Consider the following 17,022-nt stretch of genomic DNA (forward strand, 5'->3'; position numbering starts at 1 on the left):
GCTGTGGCGAGGGCGGTGCAGCCCGTGCCTCTGTTTATCCCGGGAGCGATGGGATCGCCGGCTGAGCAGGACCGGGCACAGGGGCCGACTGACCCGCGGAGCCCCCGGCGGTGCCTCCTCGGCTTCCCCGGGATTTGGGGCGCGGCGCGGAGCCGGGACCGGGCTCCGGGGCGGAGCGGTGGGAGACAGGCAGGGGCCGGGCAGGGCTGCGGGAATGTGCGGGCAGCGAGGCCGCCCCGGCGCCATCCCCATCCCCCTCGGCTCTTGCCCCACGAGAGGGCTCGGTAACGGGAAGCCCCCCGCCCGCCGGCCCCTTCTCCTTTCCTCTGCTTTCCTCTCCTTTCCCCCGCCCGCCGCTCCCCGTGCGCTTGGCAGCCCCGACGCCCTCCGCAGCCAGTTTTCCAGCCCTGCGCTTCTTCTGCGGTGACAGCCAGTGGCTGCGGGGCCCTGTTTGCTGTCCAGTTAATAAGTGAGCTGGAGCGGGGGGAAACTTCTCCGCCGGGGCAGAGCGGGCTCGCCGCGGGCCGGGCGGGCGGGCGGGGGGAGCATTCCTGCGCCGCGGGGCCCCGGCGCGCCCCGCTCCCGCCGCCCCCCGCCCGCAGGTGCAGGGGGCTGGCACTCAGCAGCTGGAAAGAGCTGGTTGTAGTTTGCACTTTAGGCTCCCGGCGGGGAGGGAGCCGGGGCTGGGAGCTGGTCCGGGCGCCCGGCGCCGCGGGAGGATGGCGCGGTGGCTGCGGCCCCTCGTGGGAGCCCTGCTGCTGCTCGAGGGGGCGGCCGCCCTCAGCTTCCTCCACCATCGCTACGAGGAGCTGGTGCAGGCCCTGTTCCGCGTGCAGAGCCTGTGCCCCTACGTCACCCGCATCTACAGCATCGGCCGCAGCGTCGAGGGCCGGCACCTCTACGTGCTGGAGTTCAGCGACTACCCGGGCATCCACGAGCCCCGTGAGTACGGGGGAAGGGACAGCGCTCGGACAGACGGGCTTCGTCGGCACGCTCCGTGCCACGCGGCACTGTTGGGGCGCTGGGTGGGGTATGTCCCTTTCCAGGCAGCACTGCTGGCAGTGCCCAGGCGCCGGGCGGCGCCGTGTCCGGCAGGGACCCGCAGCCAGCCCAGGGACGCGCTCGCCCAGCCGCACACATGCCCCGTGCCGTGCGCTGTGCTTGCGTGAGCTGCAGCGCGGCCCAGGCGCGTACTTTGGACGGAGCTCTGAGTTTTCAGCTCAGGCTAATGCGACAGCGCGGGCGAGTCCATCCCAGCGCCCCACCTGCGCTCCCACACTCTCCCTCCCAAAACAGTGTTGTTCAGGTGCTCGGCCCTTGCTCCTCCAGACCGCAAAGCCACCAGGACAGCAAGCAGGGACCCCGGCAGAGAGGGCGCTGGACTCCTGCAGCGCTCCCAGGGCCGTGGGCAGCGCAGCCCCGGTGACTGGCTGGGCTCGGGGATCCCCACCTGCTGCCACGTGGCCCTGTGGAACTTAGGCACAGTGGCCCTTGAGCTGCTGCCTGTGCAGCTTGGAGATGCTGCCGAGCCAGACCTTGCTGGCAGCCAGGTGCCCTGGGGGGCTGAGGAGAGCAGCTGCCTCTCCAGGCTGGGGGGCTGCACACAGGGCTCTCTCACATCCCTGCCATGTGTTCCTGAGCTGCAGATAAGGACAGAGCTCTCCCTGCTTTCTGCAGCATCGTTTGCCTTTCCAGGTCCTGGCTGATGTGATAAAACGCAGGGCTGGTTAGTGCAGGCAGCCTAGTGACATGGAAACCTGCCAGCAGGGCTGCAGGGGTGTGCAGAACTGTGTCCCCCTCGGTGGAGCAGCCCCCACAAACCCCACAGCACCCCACACCTGGCAGAACTGCACTGGGGACATACAGCTCCAGTCCTGTGGCCCACAGTATAATTTTCAGGGCGCCAGGAGGTGGGATGGGGGCTTTCCCCCCTTGGCTACCTCTGTGACAGCACTGGGAAACCTGCGTGGCACCGAGGGTGTCTGGGGCACCTCCGCAGAGCATCAAGGGCTGACTCAAAGCACGGAATGAGCAAAGGGCACTGGCAGTGCACTGCTGGATTCTAGACTTGCAGAACCACATGAAAGCAGCTGGAAGGGCTGTAGGAGATGACTCAGATCTCCCCTGCCCCAGGCAGGCAGCATGGACCTGTGTCCCTGCTTGTAGCATGAGCCACTGTCAGGCTGTCACTTTCAGCCTAGAGCATGAGGAATTTGGGAAACTGTGGATTTCCTTGAAGGACATGAAAATTAACTCTGAAAAGCAAGCCCAGAGTCAATGCAGTAATTAGAGCTTGTGTGTCCATATATATAAATTTAGTGGTTTGCATACTGGAAAAGGCTGACAAATACTGCTGCAGGCTTAAACAAAGCAGAGAACACTTGCTGAAACCTTATTTTTTTAAAGGCTGCACATATGCCCAGGATTTTCCTGTATTTTAGCAACTGGATTATCTAACTAAATCAATTCTCACGTCTCTGAAATCTAACAAGTTCAAGGGTATGTTGCCCATCTCTGGTGTTTTGCACTGAGACACAGCAATCAAAAGACATGGAAAAGCAAAATCTTTAGCTAAAATTAGACTTTTTTTTTTTTAATACAACAAAGCACAGGGACTTTTGGAAGCAGCAGCTAACCATCTGGGGATGTGATGCCTTTTACCCCAGGGATCCTAATGGACATCATACCTGGCAGCAGGGCTGCAAGCTGCCACTGCAAGTCCAATCCCTGCTGGTGCCCAGAAAGCTCACAGTGCAATGGGAGTCTCAAGATCTGGCAAGCCAACATTTGTAACAACACCCTTTTTTTTCCTGACTCTTTCATGTGACAGTCAGGCTCCCTTTTTAACTTAATTCCCCTGTTGTCTTTCATTCTACCAGTGCTGGCTCCAGCCTGCAATGTGACATTTTATTTTCCCACAAGTAACTGTTTTTAAAGGCCCTCTGGGAAAGCACAACCATGTTCTGCCTCTCCTTCAGCAAAGCAGCAAGTCCTGTTCCAGGCACTGTCTGCCTGTGGTCTCCAAGTCTGTGTTTTGAGACCTTATTTTAGAAAGTCAGTGGCAAGAGACCTTTTTGGTCATAATGGAGCTGCCTGAGGGACAGTTTTATCCAGCTCAGCTGCTGAGGGTCTCTCCAGGCTCTTTTCCCTTGAGGGTGAGGGGCCTTGACCTTGGAGGTAGGTAAGGGGGAAGGAGAGATGCAGAGCTGGGAATGTGCTGGCTCTGACAGGCACTGAGAGCAAATGTAGAAGAGCAAAGGTGGGAGAAACAGTCTGTGCCCTCCACTGCCACCTACCACAGAGCTGTGAGGCCCTGACAGCCTGGGGCAATCCTGCCAGTGCTCCCTGGTCCTTTCGTGCTGCCTTTCACCAACCCAAGCCCAAACCACCAGCAAATGCTCCTCCTGTGTAAACACCCAAAGCAACCTGGAGAAGAGTCCGAGCTGCTCCCAGGGTGCTGTGGCAAAATGGAGTCCATACGAGAACTGTGCCACTCTCCCACACTGAGGTTTGCATTTTCCAAGGGAAAGGGTCATTTTATACCATTTACTGGGCGTCCCTTGGGCTTGCCTGGGGCTCCCTGTGGGGCATTTGCTCTTCCCCCCATTCCAGCCCTGGCTGATGGCGTCACTCTCTCGCTCTCTCCAGTGGAGCCAGAGTTCAAGTACGTTGGGAACATGCACGGGAACGAGGTGCTGGGCCGTGAGCTGCTGCTGCAGCTGTCTGAGTTCCTGTGCGAGGAGTACCGCCGGGGCAGCGAGCGCGTCACGCGCCTCATCCACGGCACGCGCATCCACATCATGCCCTCCATGAACCCTGACGGGTACGAAGTGGCTGCCAAGCAGGTACCAGGCACTGATCACCTCCTCCAGACCGGTAGGGACAGAAAGCCCTTCAAATCCCTTGGGATCCTCTTCACTGCAGCTAGGAGGAGGGGGAATCCTTTCTCTTCATGCCCTGCCAAATTTGTCCCCATCAACTGCTGTTGCTTCTTCTCACCTTCCTACCAAGGTTTCATGTGTCCTGCCACAGGTGACCTTGGCAACTGATGGAGAAGACTTCCTATACCTGTCTTACTCTCCTAAGAAATTATTTGTCACAGGAGGGTTGTTTCAAATCCCCTGCCCTAGACTGGGAAAGTGACAGCTGAATGCTGCTGTCATAAGCAGGCAGGGACATGAGAGATGGGGAGGGGAAATAAGCTCCCTAGTCCTGAAAAAATTTCACCCATTTGTTTGTGCTACTAGAATTAAGGGAGATATCTGTGGCTCTTTCAGCTAAAGCAAATTGTATATTTGTCTTGTGGCTTACTTTGTCACCCTGGAAAATGAAGATATTGTTATTGATTTTCCCTGTCAGTACCAATACTCTTTATTGTCCTGCCAGCAACAACACATGTTGTAACTTGTAGGCACTGAAGTGTTTTTACAATGGCCAATCTCTGCTTCTCTGCTGCCCAACCTGCACTCACTGCTGTGATGCACCTTTGCCCTGCAGGGCCCAGACAGCAACGGGTACTTGACAGGGAGGAACAATGCCAATGGAGTGGACTTGAACCGCAACTTCCCTGACCTCAACACACTCATGTACTACAGCAGGGAAATCAGCGGGCCGAATCACCACATCCCACTGCCTGACAACTGGAAAAGCCAGGTACCAGTCTGGGGTACTGTGAGGGCTACAGCATCCTCTTAGGGTGTCTCATCATGCAAGTAAATACACTGTCCTTTGGCCTGCATAGTGCTTGTTTCCTCCTCTGAGCCTTCTGTTTGCAGAGGAATTATGCAATCCTGGTCCCATTCCACAGCTTGCACCTCTACCAGCACAGGCTGACATTGCTGCCAGCTTGGGGGAGCAGGCTGCAATGCACAGGGTAGCACATGCTTGCTGACAGCCGTGCCTCAGGTTGTGGGGTTGTGCTGGGGGAGCTGCTTTGTGTATCAGGGCAGTTGGTGGAGAGCAAAGGAAGCTGCAAGAGCTGCAGCAGACACATTGCAGGACAGGGTCTGACATGGCCAATCACACCACAGCCTGGCATGGAGCAGCTGCTGGCACAGCTGCTGTCTCCTCTCTTCTCCTTACAGGTGGAGCCAGAGACATTGGCTGTGATCCAGTGGATCAGCAGTTACAACTTTGTGCTCTCAGCCAATCTGCACGGTGGAGCAGTGGTGGCAAATTACCCCTATGACAAGTCGCAGGACCAGCGGTTCAGGAGCCACCGGCGCACGGTGAACACGCCTACCCCTGATGATAAGTTGTTTCAGAAGGTGAGCAGGGTGAGCTGGGTGAGGACATTCCCTGGAGGGTGCAGAGAGAGAGCTGGACAGGAGCTCTGGTCACTGCATCATGCAGGGGCTGAGCCAAGAAACGTGTTGGAAATAATCATTAGCAGACTACAGCTTTTCTGCCAGCCGCTGGATCAGCAGCCAGGCCAGGACAGTCCCACCCTGTGAGGCAGTCCCACCACAGGGACAGGCCAGTCTTAACCCTCAGGGGCCCCCTCCTTGTCCATGCTGTGCTTGGGTTCCCCTAACCCAAACACCACTGGTATACTCAATAACAACCTGCTCTTCCAAAGCTGGAAGCTGCACCCAGCTTTGCCACACCATCTTAGGTTGGGTTTTTTTTCCCTTTCCTAAAGGGCCTGCTGAGACTTGGATAAGGGAGATGGGTGCCCAGCAGGGGCTTATGGATGGTGAAGAACAAGAACTACAACAAAGAGCAAGAGCTTCAGGAGCATAGGCAGACGTTAGAGAATGCATCAGTCTGTCCTGTAGTTCGTGTTAGCTGAAGGGTTTTCTTCAGAAAAAATTATCCCACTAAACAAATCGCAGTCACTGCTTCCATTAGGAAATACCCACCACAAGAAAAAAGTAAGTCTGCATCAGAACAGTTAATGAGAAAAATAAGTCCAAGCTGGAGTTCAGCCTTCTCTGGAAGCAGAATCTGTCAGGACCTCCTGGGATCATGGCTGTTCTCAGGCCCAGATGTAAAGAGGCTGCAGTCTAAAGATACTCATGTGGCCTCAGGACTCAGAAATGTAGAGAAGTAACTGTTTTCCTGCTGACAGAATGATATTACACTGGAATCTGAACCATAATACAAGGGTATAGAGTTTGCCTTAGAAAATGCAAATGCCAGTCTCCTAAACTTATGCAAAGGACTGGCTTTGGATGCAGCAGCCCAGTTTTAGCTCTGCCTTCATGTCTAAAAATAAACAGTAATCTTAATAAGGCAACAAACAAATCGTTGCTAGAACCAGTAGTTGCCCAAACTCTTTCCTAATCCAAATTCCCCCGATACATATCTGGTACTTGCCAGGACTGATACTGCTTACTTCTCTTCCTATGTCTTTTGCCCCTGTTAGTGCCATTTGCTGTGGGGTGCCAAGTATGCCTGCATAGGTCCAGTGCCCTCTGCTCCCCCTTTTCTCAGCACAAGCAGGGCAGAAGCTGCTTGTGCCATCAGCAAACTTCCAATTTGCCAGATTACTGTTCTTTCTCCTTCACCTTTATCTGCCTACATCTTGTAGAGGCCCTGGACACCTCATGTTGTATTTTGTGGCAGTAAAATGTGGGAACTCTCTCCTGTCTGACTTCTCTGCCATGCTCCTCAGCAAAGGAGGGAGGATATTTTGTCCAGAGCCAGGCAGGTTCTCCAGCCATGTGGGGCTGGAGCAGTGACCACTGGCTGCTCTCCCTCTAGCTGGCCAAGACCTACTCATATGCCCACAGCTGGATGCACCGGGGCTGGAACTGTGGGGATTACTTTGCTGATGGCATCACAAATGGGGCATCCTGGTACTCACTCAGCAAAGGTAAGGGCTGGGCAGGTGAGCACCCCCCCCTGCAAAAAGAGGTGACGGGATAGACAAGAAACCTCGGGACAGGATGGGTTGGGGAAGGACTGTGGCAATAGGATTATGCCCATTACTAGACACCATTCTGGTGTTTGTATCTCAGACCAGGAAATGGCTTGGGAGTACTTGAAATGACTTGGGAAAGAGCCACAGAAATAACTAAGGTCTACAGAGACTCTCATCCTATGTACTTCTAGACAAAGGAAGCATTCATCTGTTAGTGTATTTGAAAGTCCTATGGTGTAATTCCACCAGTACCCAAAACTGTGACCAAAGGGAAGACAGCTGCTGGTTCCTGAAAAATCTTATTAAAAAAAGACACAATGAGGAAACTGAACAATCAACTCATAAGACTAAACAAAAGATTGAAGAGGAACTGGAAGAGATATATTGCCTCCTGTGGTACCCAACCTCCCTGGGCTTCTGAAGGCAAGTTGATGAATGATGCAGCTGAAAGAGAGTTGACAGCTACGAGGACAGGGCTGCATGGGTGGAGAAGGCTCCAGCTGCACTATCATGCAGGGAGGAGGCTGAACCTATGGTGCAGAGAAGGAGAGTGAGATGGTTCTGGTCAAAGGAAGATGGGCCAGGATGACTGGACATGGGAATAGGAAGGGAGCCATGTCCTGGCCATAGACTGTTCTTCTCTTCCAGGCATGCAGGACTTCAATTACCTCTATACCAACTGCTTTGAAATCACCCTGGAGCTGAGCTGCAATAAGTTTCCCCCCGAGGAGGACCTGGAGCGGCAGTGGATGGCCAACCGGGAGGCCCTTGTTGCTTTCATTGAAGAGGTAAAGGGGCAGTGCTGAGACCTTCACCCTTCTGCAGATCCCCATGGCCCTGCTGCTAGGGCACCAGTAGGTACCAGGTGTGGAGGGGAGTTGGTTGTGGAGCTCACAGGGTGTTCTTGTTGGTGGCCTTTGGGGAAGCTGTGGTGTCCTAGACTGGCTTTGGTGGGGACAGCTGGGATCACCAAGGGTACAGGGAAAAGTAGGGCTGTCCCCAAAGCTTTACTCTCTTCAGCAATACCTTCTTGAGCACAGGAGGGGCTTTGACCCATCAGTCTGTCTCCCTGCCTGCAGGTTCACCAGGGCATCAAAGGGATGGTGTCAGATGAGAACAACAACGGCATTGCAGGAGCAGTGATTTCTGTCCAGGGAATCAGCCATGACGTCACCTCTGGTGGGTTCTTGATCCACTTACATGTCTGAATATGTGGGTGAAGTTAGCAGACAAGGCTATGATATGGGAGGCCATCGTGGTTTGTTTCTCAAAGACACTAGCTGGGAGAAATATACCTTATCCTTATCCTTGACCAGGATGGGTTTGGAGAAGCCTAGGAAAGACAAAGGCGAGAACTGGAATGCAAACCTTATTGTAAAGGACTTCAGAAACTCAGGTCCTATTTTATCTGGGAGGGACTATTGAGGGAAAAATGTACTCAAGTATTATAAGTATCTGCAAAGAGCTGAAACAGAAGATAGCAAAGAACAAGAAGAAAAAAGAAAGAATAAGATGAAAGACTGAGAGTTCATGCCAGACAAGTTTAGACTGAGAATGAAGTGCCACTGTATCCAAGCTGTGGTTGTTTCTCCCTTGCTGGCCCATTTTAACCTCCTTTCCATGAACACCCTCTTCCAAGCAGGCTGAACATTACCTCTTCAGAGGTCAGACTATGAAATCATTAAAGCTCCTCCTTGCTATAGGTCTGTGAGTCAGTAACACTAATATTTGGCACTTATTATGCCAGCCTGCATGGGAAAGGGGACGGTGGGAGAAACCACAGAATCACAGAAGAGTTGGCTGCCAAGGGCCCTCTGAATTCTCCTGTCTAGGTTGGAGCAAGATTGTCCCCAGCATTGGCTCTGATCAGCCACTGCTCCTCCAGCCATTTCTCACTGACCCTAAGGAAGGATATGTCACAGCCTAACTGCTGTCCAGTGCCAGAGCTCTAGCACATTCAGATGAAGCTGTGCTCCCAGATCCACCCTGAAGCAATTTGCAATATCCATCCAGTTACATAGATGGGATTATACTCAAATTTCCAAAGTAATCCATAATGTGGTGTTAGCTCCCTGTTGGCTGTCTCCTGTCCCTAAGCACACCAGAGCACAGTTTGTCAGAGTGCTCCTGGGGCTTTCTTATGCAGGGAATCAGGGAGCAGCTGAGCTAATGAGCAACTAAAACCTGTTAACCCAAACGTGGCAAAATTGTGTAAGGCAGGAATTAGACTGTGTTATGCATAAGGAGTCAGACTGGAGCTGTGATTGTCCTCAGGTCTGCTGTCAGGTGAGTGCTCACTTTTGCAGCCTCCCTACACAGGCACAGCCAATGCTGCTGTACAGTTTCCTTTCATTTGGCTTTACTTGCAGACTGATCTCTCCTCCATGGCACTAATGAGACATCACCTGCACTGTACCAATGTGAATCCAGCCTTGAGGTAGCCAGCAGATTTGGGAAATAAAAAATCTGGGTTTTGAAGGCTACACATCCTAAAGGAAATAACTCAGCAAGAATTACTGGAATGTCTTTTGCTTTGCTCCCTGAGCATCCTGAGTGCTTTCTTTCCCTACCTTGTGTTCCAGGTGATATGGGAGATTATTTCCGGCTGCTGCTGCCTGGCACTTACACTGTCACAGCCTCTGCAGAGGGGTACCAGCCCCTGACAGTCACAACAACAGTGGGCCCAGCTGCACCTTCATTGGTGAGTCAGGCTGCATAGTCACAAGGGTTTCTCAAAATATCTTCACCCCAGGGAGAAAGATATGTGGTGGGGGATGTCTAGTGAGCAGCAGAGAAAGGAGATAGGATATAGCGCATTTCCAGTGGCTGTAGGTTATCTGTTTTGGCAGACAAGGCTCCACACAGCTCACAGCAGGAAACAGAAGGAAGACAATGCCACATGCCTTTCAATTCCTTACTGAGGCCTTGCAGCTGCACTGGGCTGCCATACCACCTCCTGTGTCCTTCTGCCTCTTGGCCATGGGAGAGCTCCTGGCTGGCTGGGACTGCTGCTCTTCAGCTCTCCCTCCATCCTCCTCCCTCTCCAGGATGAGATGATGTGGAGACAGCATCTGTTCCCTGAGGTTCAGTTATTCCCCCAGCTTTGTGGGTTTCAGCACACTGCTATCATCTGCATTCTGCCTGGGACTAAACATGTTATCAGATTCATAGCAAGAGGCTGAAGTCTGCCTTTCTTTTTGCTGAGAGCACCAAAGACAAATGGAAACTGAGTGCCAACAAAGAACAGCCAAGCACCTTCAGGAAATGGAGTGCTCTTGACCCTGGTGTGTCTCCTACAGTGCCTTCTGAGGGCTGGCTGGACAACTAGCAATTGGTTGTAAAAACAGTGGGTGGTGATCCCTGCCCCTGCTGTTGCCTTGTGAGCATGGTGGAACTGCAGATGCAGGCTCCTCAAGGGACCAGCAGGATCCCTCCATCTGCAGCATCCTGGCACATCCTTTGCTTCACTGTGTGTACACCAGTCAGGCTCTGCTGTAAATACACTGTGGTTGTTCTCCCACCTTCCATTGCTTCATCCCACTCTGCCCAGCCTCTGAAGTCTTTCCAGAGCTGCCCTCTTCTCAGGATTAGAAACCTTCTAATTTTTGTACTAAATTTATTTATGGTCAGTTTATGTCTATTTGTTCTTATGCCAATGTTGTGCTTTAAATAGCTCCTTTTCTTCCTTGGTGTTTATTCTCTGGTGTATTTATAGGGAGCTGTCAAGCCCAGTCCTTTGTTTTGCTAGGTTAAGCACCCAGCTCTTTGGGTTTCCTTTTCAAAACAGATTTTCTTTTTACGATGTTACTGCAGAAGACTGATTTGTTCCCTCCTGGTCTGAATTTTGCATAGCTCCTCTCACAGCAGTCCTATTCCCATTTCTTCCACATCTCCCATACTCATTATTCACCCCATCCCTCCCCCAAGAAGCCCATACAGCCCCATTCCAGTTTCACCTTTCTGTATGGCCTCCCCATTTCTCATTTATCTGATGCTGTGTTTTGCACACTCTCTGTCCCCTTGTCCTTCTTGTACTTGTTTGTGTGGCTGTAGTGGATGGAGGTTTCTTTCCCAGGATTTTTTTGCCTGGATCCACTGGAAGCACTGGTTACTCAAAGACTGATTAAGCTAACAAGATGCAATTGAAAAAGAACTGTCTGTCCTAAACCATCCTGTGTATTAAATATTCACAGAGATGCAAAGCAGTGCTATGTCTCTACTGCCTGATGAGAAAAGGAGAATAAAGAACATAGCTCAGTTCCTTGCCATTCATAGGTCCTCTTCCAAACCATCCTAGGATGGAGCAACTCTGCATGAGAAACATAGCTCATTGTTAGTACATTTTCCATAGGAGGTAAAAAAATTTACATGTGCTTTAAGAGTTTAAAGAGTAAAGGAGTTGAGTTCCTTTAATAGTGGCTGAGACCCCTTATTGTTTGACTTGGCCCCAGAGTTAGGCTTGAAGACAAGCAGCAGAGGCAGGTCCCACAGACCCCTGAGCCAGCAGAGCACACACTCAGTGTTAAATGCAGTTATCTTTGTGTTTCTCCAGGTGCATTTCCAGCTCAAACAAGAAGTGGTGAGGAAGCCTGCGGAGCGTAAAGCCTCAGGCACACGTATGAACAACAAAGCCCTTCAGAAGAAGGTTGTGCCAAGAGCCACCCGCCGGGGGACCCAAAGATGAGGACAGCTCATTTGGCTGAGAGCTGGGGAAGCTGTTTACATGAGGCCTGACTGAGGACTCCAGCCAGTGAACTTTCCAACAGTCCAGCATGAAACTAGCCCAAATTATTAGGTTATTAAACAAGGAAGTATTTAGTCCCTGAGCAAATTGTGAAGTCATTCACAACAAAGTGTACCTGGGCTACAGTTCCCCAGGCAGTGTCTGTGTGTGCTGAGTTCTCCTGCACTTGCTCCATCTCAGAGAGCTCTGCTCCCTTTATTCCTGGACTGTTGCTACAGCCCATGTGAAATGTCACTAGTGTATACCATGGGTAAGGAATCCAAGCCTTGGTGTAAGCTGCACTCACAAACTGAGCCCATGAACATTAGTCCTCTGGGTTCAAGTGCCATGCTACTCCCTCAGGTAAGGACACTTGCTGCCTGCAGACCCCAAAGTTAGGGGAAGGCCAGTTTTAAAGCAGGCAGTGATGTGAGCAGCTCTGAGAACAGCTTGAGCCACATGCAGCACAGCTATTGCTGACTGGTGCAAGCCAGGTTATTTGGGTGTTCCTTTGAGACAAATACCCTGAACCTTGGTTCAATATGCAATTGGGCAGTGTGGATGCTTGATGCCAGCAGTGTGCTGTGCAGGTACAGCATAAGCTGTGTGAGTTATAATTGGGTTAGGAGAGAAAGGATCCATAGTTCACTGAAGCAGGATACTACAGGCTGAGGCTTCAAATGGTGCTTAGGCTGTGTGGGCAGGTTTGGAGTGGAAGCAAGAGTAGAAACAAAGCTGGTTATTTCCATGGTAAAAATATCTTAAGCAGGCAAAACCTTTCTAGCGTTCTTCATTGAAAATAAATAACTCCAGAGGGGTAAACAGTACTGCCTATATGCCCCAGTGATTTCTTTTTACCTTGGGTGGTTGTCCCAGTCTCCACCATACAGCCATCAGTTTCTCTGTTTCTCTCCCTGTCTAAAGTCTGTTAGAAAAGTGTCCTCCAAACATTCATTTGCTTCTTCTCTTTTGCATCTCTTAATTTCTTGTGGGCAACCTGTACCAACCTACTGCAGTAGCAATATTCTGCTCTTTACCCCTCACCATCACATCCTCCTCTGTCTCTGCTACAAGTTGCTGGTGCCATTTTCAGCATTAGCAGCACACACACACTCTTGTAGCTCTGCCTGCTAACAGAAGCTCTTTCTCTGTCAAGCCTTTTCTTGTAAAGGCAAAGGAAGCTGTCCCTTGCAGGTTAATTATACAAGCTGTTACAAAAAAGTGCCCAGAATGGTAATGGGTAATACTCTTAACAGTGGCTGTGAGTGATTTAGGTCTGCAGAAACCAGTAGGAGCTGGAAAACACTGGCCAGTTCAGCAGTCACAGCCAAAGCCAAATTCCAATTCTTTTTCTCTCTCTTTTTTTTTTTTCTGTTTTTCTTTTCTTTTTTTTTTTTTTTTTTTTTTTTTTTGCGGCAGAAGGAAATGAAAAAGGATGGCAAAGCTGAGATGCTCCAACTTCTGTGTGGTTTAACACCCCTTCCACTGGCCAAGCCCAGCAGCATCACTGCATCCCTCCTGTTGGAAGCCACATGTCAGTGCACATTATCCCAAGGGATTTCGTGGTGGACATGCAGGCAGGATGAGGGAGGGCACCCTGCATACCATGGCCTGGCCACATGCAGCACTTAGAAGGGTCTGCTGTCACCAAGTGTCCAGCCCATGTGCAGGAAAATATTGCTGCCCCCAACTACAGCACTCTGCTGGCTGAGCTGACTGCTGACTTCTGAGGATGTGTATGAAGCTGAGAGCAAGGAAAGAGCAGCCTTCAGCTGGCAAATTCCGCTGGGTGTCTCTGCACAGGGTGATGCTGAGAGCTGCCCGTGCCACCTGCATCCCAGCAGTGTCACAGGTCGCCTTGCTGAGCCTGCAGGCTGCTCTCGTGTTGCCCTCTTGTGGTCCTAGAAAATGTGGGACCGTCTCAATTCCACTTTCCAGGGCAGAGCCAGAGGAGGGAGATTCCTTCCCTAGAATCAGGAGGCCACATAACTCACCCTCGCAGGCTGCTGTGGGTTGGCAGTGCAGCAGAAAAATTAGTCTCAGTCACAAGAGTTTTCCCCTACAAGAGGGTTCCTGCAAGATACAACCCTCTGGAGGTCTCTCTCTCTGGGCTGGGATTTGTCCAGCTCATTCTCCTCCCAACTCTGAATATTTTTGTGTTGAACAATTTGGTAAAGCTCCACTTGGCCGTGCCTGAGCTCTCCACGTGAAAACATGGTTACAAAATGTTTCTGAGGCAGGATTTTTAAGCACACCCCTGAAAGCCTCGCCATGAGCTTAGCCCCGATGTTGCAAGAAGCGTGGGCTAAAACGGCACAACCTTTGGATGTAACATCTGCAGGACAGGGATTTCTTATGCTTTTGAGGCTTCAGTCAAAGCAAAAACAGTTGACAGGTTTGTGTCAGAAGGCACATCAGTCAATCTTCCCCATCTTCTCTGGGCCATTCCTGATTTTGTAGACCTCTTCCCCACCGTATGTCCTTCTTCCAAGCTGAGTCCCAGCCTACAGTTTTTCACTGTACAGTCTGTTCCCATGTCTCTGAGCATGTCTCTGTTCCCATATCTCTGCCTGCCCAAACCTTCTTCCATTCTCTATTACCCTTTCTGAGATGAAAGGACCAGAACTGTGTGGAGACACTGGAAAAACATTTAAACAAAGTGAAGCCAGGCCCAGGAAAATGAACCAAAATTCTTATAAGCAAAACTGTGAGGATCTTGGGACAAACAGAAGAGCAGATAGAACTCTGCATGCAATGCCTTCTCATTTCTGTATCTGGCATAGAAGAAGCAGAAAAGAGAAAACACAAATAAATGAATTCAAAGAAGAATGAAGCAGCTTGGATGGGGATATCAGCAGAGGAGAGCTGGTCATGTCAATAACATGAAAGACTGCAGGAGGGACTAAGATGATGGAAAACGCTCAAAACCTTCTTTGGCAGGCAAGAACAACAGCAATTTTGGGTCAGAGGACATCTAGAGCCCTGTGGCAGGGGCTAGTGTCCATCGTTCAGCAGCAGTAAATTATCTACGAGCACCTGCAGGGAATAGAGCACCTGTGCAGCTTCAGGCCCGCTGCCCGCGGCATGGTGCCATGGCAGCAGTGTGGGTCCCCAGCTCGGAACAGACGGGAACCGGCAGCAGCCTGTGCACGTACTGACACGACTCTGAGAGCGCAGCGTGCGACGCGTTCCGCACTCCCGCTCCTGGCTGGTGGCGAGTCAAGCTGAGATCTGTGTGGTTGCCATGGAGAAGTGTAGCTAAATGCACAAACAAGTGCCAAACGGGGGTAACTGCTCACGGGGACTTAAAGACTTTACAACATGTTGCTGAGGGATGGTATCCCTTGGGGCATGGAGGCTTTTTTTAGCCTGCCAGGAAATCCAGCGCGGGACCTGCTATACTTGGTACGCCAGATCCTCTGTGATGCACAAACTGGCCCACTCTGTCATGGATTTCTGCTAGGGAGCTATTGGTTTTTCTCCATCTTGATGCTTTGGCAGGATCTTAAAATCTATCTTAGCAGCCAAGGAGGCAGCTAGCGGCAAAGCTGAGACTGCAGCAGATGGACAGTGCAGACCCAGTCGTCAGTCGCTGCCAAAGCCGACAAGGCAGCGAGATTCCCGCCCGGCAGCAGCGGGGAAGGGGAGCCCCGGCAGGGTGTGCGAGGCGGGGCGCTCGGCGGGGCGCAGGAGGGGGTTTGCACAGGCAGCTGCCTGCCGTGCCGTGCCGTGCCGTGCCGTGCCGTGCCGTGCCGTGCCGTGCCGTGCCGTGCCGTGCCGTGCCGTGCCAGGGCGCTGTGCCGGGCCCGCTGCACGGCGCACGAGTGCCGCGCCCGGCCCGCAGGCTGCGGGCGCCGGGTGTCCCTGGGGAAATGCCCGCAGCCGGGCCGCGCGGGGCCGAGGCCCCACGTCACCCGGGGGCCCCGGGTGCCCAGGCTGCGGGCCAGCCCCCGGAGCAGCTCCGCCTTCCCAGCGGCAGCACGCTGAGCCCGGCCGGGCGGAGGCGGCGGGGCGGGCGCTGGGGGCCGGGCCGGCCGGGGGCCCGGGCGGGGCTGGGCGGAGGCGGGAGCGGGACCCCCAGGGCCGGAGCGGCCGCGGCGCCCGGAGCGGGCCGGGAGAAGGTAGGGACCCGCCGGAGCGGCCGTGGGGACCCGGACGCTCCCCTTCCGCCGCTGCCCGGCTTGGCCGCTGCCCCGCCGGCCTCCCCGTGCCCGGCTCCCCTCGCCCCGCGGCCGCCCCGGCCTGCGCCTCCGCCGGGCCCCGGCGCGGCCCGCCCGCCGCACTCCGCCCGGGCCCGCTCGCCGCGGGGGTGAGCTGCCGTGCTCCGGGGGCTGCCCTGGGGGCCACCGGCTGCGTGCTGCGGGCTCGGTGGGTGCGCTCCCCTCATGCCAGCCCTGCCAGGGCAGCGTGGCCCTCCAGCCGTGCGTGCCCAGCCGGGTGCTCGCTGTGCCCCGTCCCACGGCACCCGCGCTGCCCTGGAGCGCTGCGGGCAGCGCGCAGCAGCGGTGCGGTACAGCGGGAGCCGCCGTCTGCTCCCCACACCGCACATGGGACTGCGGTCTCTTCAGCCGAGCCTGTGCAGGCAGTGGTGAGCCGGGTGGGCAGCCCCAGGCACCACCTGGCGTTGCCTGGACAGCTGGTTGCAGGAGAGCACCTGGTCCCTTAGGAATGATGTGGCCGTCCCGCAGTGGTTTGGCACCGGCAGCTGTTGCGCTCGTGGGGGTGGCACAAGTGTTGTACACAGAGAGCAGAAGCTTCAGGCTGCAGGACTGCGCCTCTCCCGGGTGCTCCTCCAAGGCCATTCAAGGCAGCCTGAGAAGAGAAACTTTAAAGAATTCCTTGTTTGTTTTCACTCTTGCAAACACAAATCCCTCTTGCAACTCTGGCAGCCTGGCCCCATTGCCTTGTACTTATTAGAGATGTCTCACTGGAGGTGTCTCCTCCAGTGGCCCTGCCAGGGGATGAAGGCTTGGGTTGCCCTCAGCATGCTCTGAGAGGCAGCTGTTGCTCCTCTGCTGTCCCTTTTGCTGACCCTCTGTGGCACCTCAGCTGATCCTGTCCTTGATGCAATTTGGCCTTTGGGTTCAAACTTCTCTGCTGCTGTTCCTGGTGTATGAAATTCTCTCCCCACTTCTGGCTTTCAATATCTACTTCTCCTTGCCGTAGTACCTGGGGAGGCTCTAGTTGTGTCATAAGCATTAGTGCCTGCTTTAAGGTTTGTCATGATTCCATAACTTTCAGTTTCTTCTGAAAAGGCTTTCTTTCCCCTTGCCTTTGCCATTCTCTCCTTTGCTTCCACTGAGATTTTCTCTCTTCGTCTGAAAGAGTTCATAGATACAGAATTTGCAGTTTTGCAGATGCTTTGCCAAATACAGCCTTGGAACCGTACTACAAGACGTCACCATCATCCCCCTCATCTTGACTCACTCTGGCT

The 17,022-nt window shown here is 53.3% G+C and overlaps 2 protein-coding genes across 3 annotated transcripts in view; both read left to right on the plus strand.

Annotated features, from left to right (window-relative positions):
• Window positions 1-509: 509 nt before the first annotated feature.
• On the plus strand, window positions 510-12,420 carry CPN1 (carboxypeptidase N subunit 1). Its single transcript, XM_079313291.1, has 9 exons — window positions 510-942; window positions 3,649-3,845; window positions 4,498-4,653; window positions 5,085-5,267; window positions 6,706-6,817; window positions 7,514-7,653; window positions 7,945-8,044; window positions 9,448-9,566; window positions 11,418-12,420. Exons 1-9 carry the CDS (start codon window positions 720-722, stop codon window positions 11,547-11,549), a joined length of 1,362 nt encoding a protein of 453 aa, XP_079169417.1. The 5' UTR covers window positions 510-719; the 3' UTR covers window positions 11,550-12,420.
• A 3,156-nt stretch (window positions 12,421-15,576) lies between these two features.
• Window positions 15,577-17,022, plus strand: part of DNMBP (dynamin binding protein) — a 33,650-nt gene continuing 32,204 nt past the window's right edge. The window contains exon 1 of one of the 2 annotated variants that reach the window (XM_079313032.1): window positions 15,577-15,709. The gene's annotated coding sequence lies outside the window, so the exon portion shown is untranslated. The remainder of the gene's footprint in view (window positions 15,710-17,022) is intronic. The other variant, XM_079313033.1, reaches the window with a different exon arrangement.

Source organism: Erithacus rubecula, assembly GCF_903797595.1.
Source record: "Erithacus rubecula genome assembly, chromosome: 9".
Lineage (NCBI taxonomy): Eukaryota > Metazoa > Chordata > Aves > Passeriformes > Muscicapidae > Erithacus > Erithacus rubecula.

Excerpts from the sequence above, each read along its gene's own strand:
- CPN1 (XM_079313291.1), top strand. The coding sequence starts at position 720 with ATGGCGCGGTGGCTGCGGCCCCTCGTGGGAGCCCTGCTGCTGCTCGAG. Across the intron at positions 3,846-4,497 it reads ACGAAGTGGCTGCCAAGCAG|GGCCCAGACAGCAACGGGTA; the intron begins GTACCAGGCACT and ends TTTGCCCTGCAG. Across the intron at positions 5,268-6,705 it reads ATGATAAGTTGTTTCAGAAG|CTGGCCAAGACCTACTCATA; the intron begins GTGAGCAGGGTG and ends CTCTCCCTCTAG.